Here is a 2,245-nt window from a genome sequence, read left to right as displayed (position 1 = left end):
TACTGAAATCCATATACACCACATTAACTGCTTTACCCTCATCCACCTGTTTGGTCACCTTCTCAAACAACTCAATAAGGTTTGTGAGGCACGACCTACCCTTCACAAAACCGTGTTGACTATCTCTAATCAAATTATTCCTTTCCAGATGATTACACATCCTATCTCTTATAAACCTTTCTAAGACTTTTCCCACAACAGAAGTAAGTCTCACTGGTCTATAGTTACCGGGATTGTCTCTACTTCCCTTCTTGAACAAGGGGACAACATTTGCTATCCTCCAGTCTTCTGGCACTATTCCTGTAGACAAAGATGACTTAAAGATCAAAGCCAAAGGCTCAGCAATCTCCTCCCTGGCTTTCCAGAGAATCCGAGGATAAATCCCATCCGCCCCAGGGGACTTATCTATTTTCACACTTTCCAGAATTGCTAACACCTTCTCCTTATGAACCTCAAGCCCTTCTAGTCAGTAGCCTGAATCTCAGTATTCTCCTCAACAACATTGTTTTTTTCCTGTGTGAATACTGATGAAAAATATTCATTTAGCACCTCTCCTATCTCCTCGGACTCCACGCACAACTTCCCACTACTATCTTTGACTGGCCCTACTCTTACCCTAGTCATTTGTTTATTCCTGACATATCTATAGAAAGCTTTAGGGTTATCCCTGATCCTACCTGCCAAATACTTCTCATGTCCCCTCCTGGCTCTTCTTAGCTCTCTCGTTAGGTCCTTCCTAGCTAACTTGTAACTATTTATTTATTTATTATTATTTTTTTTTTTGGATTTTAAATTTATTTTATTGTACTTATTTCCATAGACATTTAGGCATCAGCAATTGTAACTTCCACTTCCACACCAGGCTCAATACTGATGGAGGTGATCTGCTTCACAATTTCAGATGGACTGTGTAAATCAATCAGACGCTTGTGGATCCTCATTTGGAAGCGATCCCAGGTTTTGGAACCTTCACCACAAGGAGTCTTTCTTGTTGTGATACGCAGAGTCTTGGTGGGCATGCGAACAGGTCCCTTGACCTTCAGATTCTTTTCTTTGGCACCACGAATTAGATCAGCACAAACCTTCTCAAGTGATTTTACATTCCGGCTGGTCAAGGTAATTCTAATTCGGTGAATTGCGACCTCCTGTTCGACAGGTGCTTTGCCAGGATCTTTAAATGCCATGGTAACTTCCTGACCGACTTATCCGTCGACTTCTTCGCTTGAGACTCTGAAAGTGAACGAACAGCGGTGACCCAGGAGCGTACAGAGCCTGCCAACCTGCACTCAGGCCGCAATCACAACTGGAAGAGCATAACTTGAAACTCTCGAGCGCCCTAACTGAACCTTCATGTCTCATCTTGACATAAGCCTCCTTCTTCCTCTTGACAAGTGTTTTGACTGCTTTAGTAAACCACGGTTCCCTCGCTCGACCACTTCCTCCCTGCCTGACAGGTACATACTTATCAAGGACGCGCAGTAGCTGTTCCTTGAACAAGCTCCACATTTCCATTGTGCCCATCCCCTGCAGTTTTCCTCTCCACCCAATGCATCCTAAGTCTTGCCTCATCGCATCATAATTGCCTTTCCCCCAGATATAACTCTTGCCCTGTGGAATATACCTATCCCTTTCCATCACTAAAGTAAACGTAATCGAATTGTGGTCACTATCACCAAAGTGCTCACCTACCTCCAAATCTAACACCTGTCCTGGTTCATTACCCAGTACCAAATCCAATATGGCCTCGCCTCTCATTGGCCTATCTACATACTGTGTCAGGAAACCCTCCTGCACACATTGGACAAAAACGGAGACCCCAGAGGCAGGGCTTCTAAGGGAACGACGGAGGCTACAGGCGGAGTTTGACTTGTTAACTACAGGGAAAGCGGTGGAGCAGCCGAGGAATGCGAGGGGGCGATCTATGAGCATGGGGAGAAGGCCAGTAAAATGCTTGCGCAGCAGCTTAGAAAGCGGGAGGCGGCCAGGGAGATTGGGAAAGTAAGGGACAGGGATGGGAACCTGGTCGGAGATTCAGCTGGGATAAATAAGGCATTCGAGGAATCCTACAGAAGGCTGTATGAGTCGGAACCCCCAGCTGTGCCGGAGGCAATTCTTAGGGAGGCCGAAGTTCCTGAAGGTTGATGAAGACTTGGTAGAAGGGCTGGGGGCCCCGATCGGGTTGGAAGAGATAGCAGATGGGCTGAAGGCCATGCAGTCGAGTAAAGCCCCGGGACCGGATGGAGTA

General features: G+C 46.3%; 1 protein-coding gene across 1 annotated transcript; it reads right to left on the bottom strand.

Moving 5' to 3' along the window:
* Positions 1-786: 786 nt before the first annotated feature.
* LOC140409194 (small ribosomal subunit protein uS10) lies at positions 787-1,311 on the bottom strand. The gene has a single exon (XM_072497437.1). It carries the CDS (start codon positions 1,182-1,184, stop codon positions 825-827), a length of 360 nt encoding a protein of 119 aa, XP_072353538.1. The 5' UTR covers positions 1,185-1,311; the 3' UTR covers positions 787-824.
* Positions 1,312-2,245: the final 934 nt, after the last annotated feature.

This window comes from Scyliorhinus torazame, chromosome 3, assembly GCF_047496885.1.
Source record: "Scyliorhinus torazame isolate Kashiwa2021f chromosome 3, sScyTor2.1, whole genome shotgun sequence".
Taxonomy (NCBI): Eukaryota; Metazoa; Chordata; class Chondrichthyes; order Carcharhiniformes; family Scyliorhinidae; genus Scyliorhinus; species Scyliorhinus torazame.
This window is presented reverse-complemented; position numbering and strand designations above follow the sequence as displayed.

Bases quoted from the DNA above. Each gene is read 5' to 3' on its own strand.
- LOC140409194 (XM_072497437.1), bottom strand. From the start codon at position 1,184: ATGGCATTTAAAGATCCTGGCAAAGCACCTGTCGAACAGGAGGTCGCA.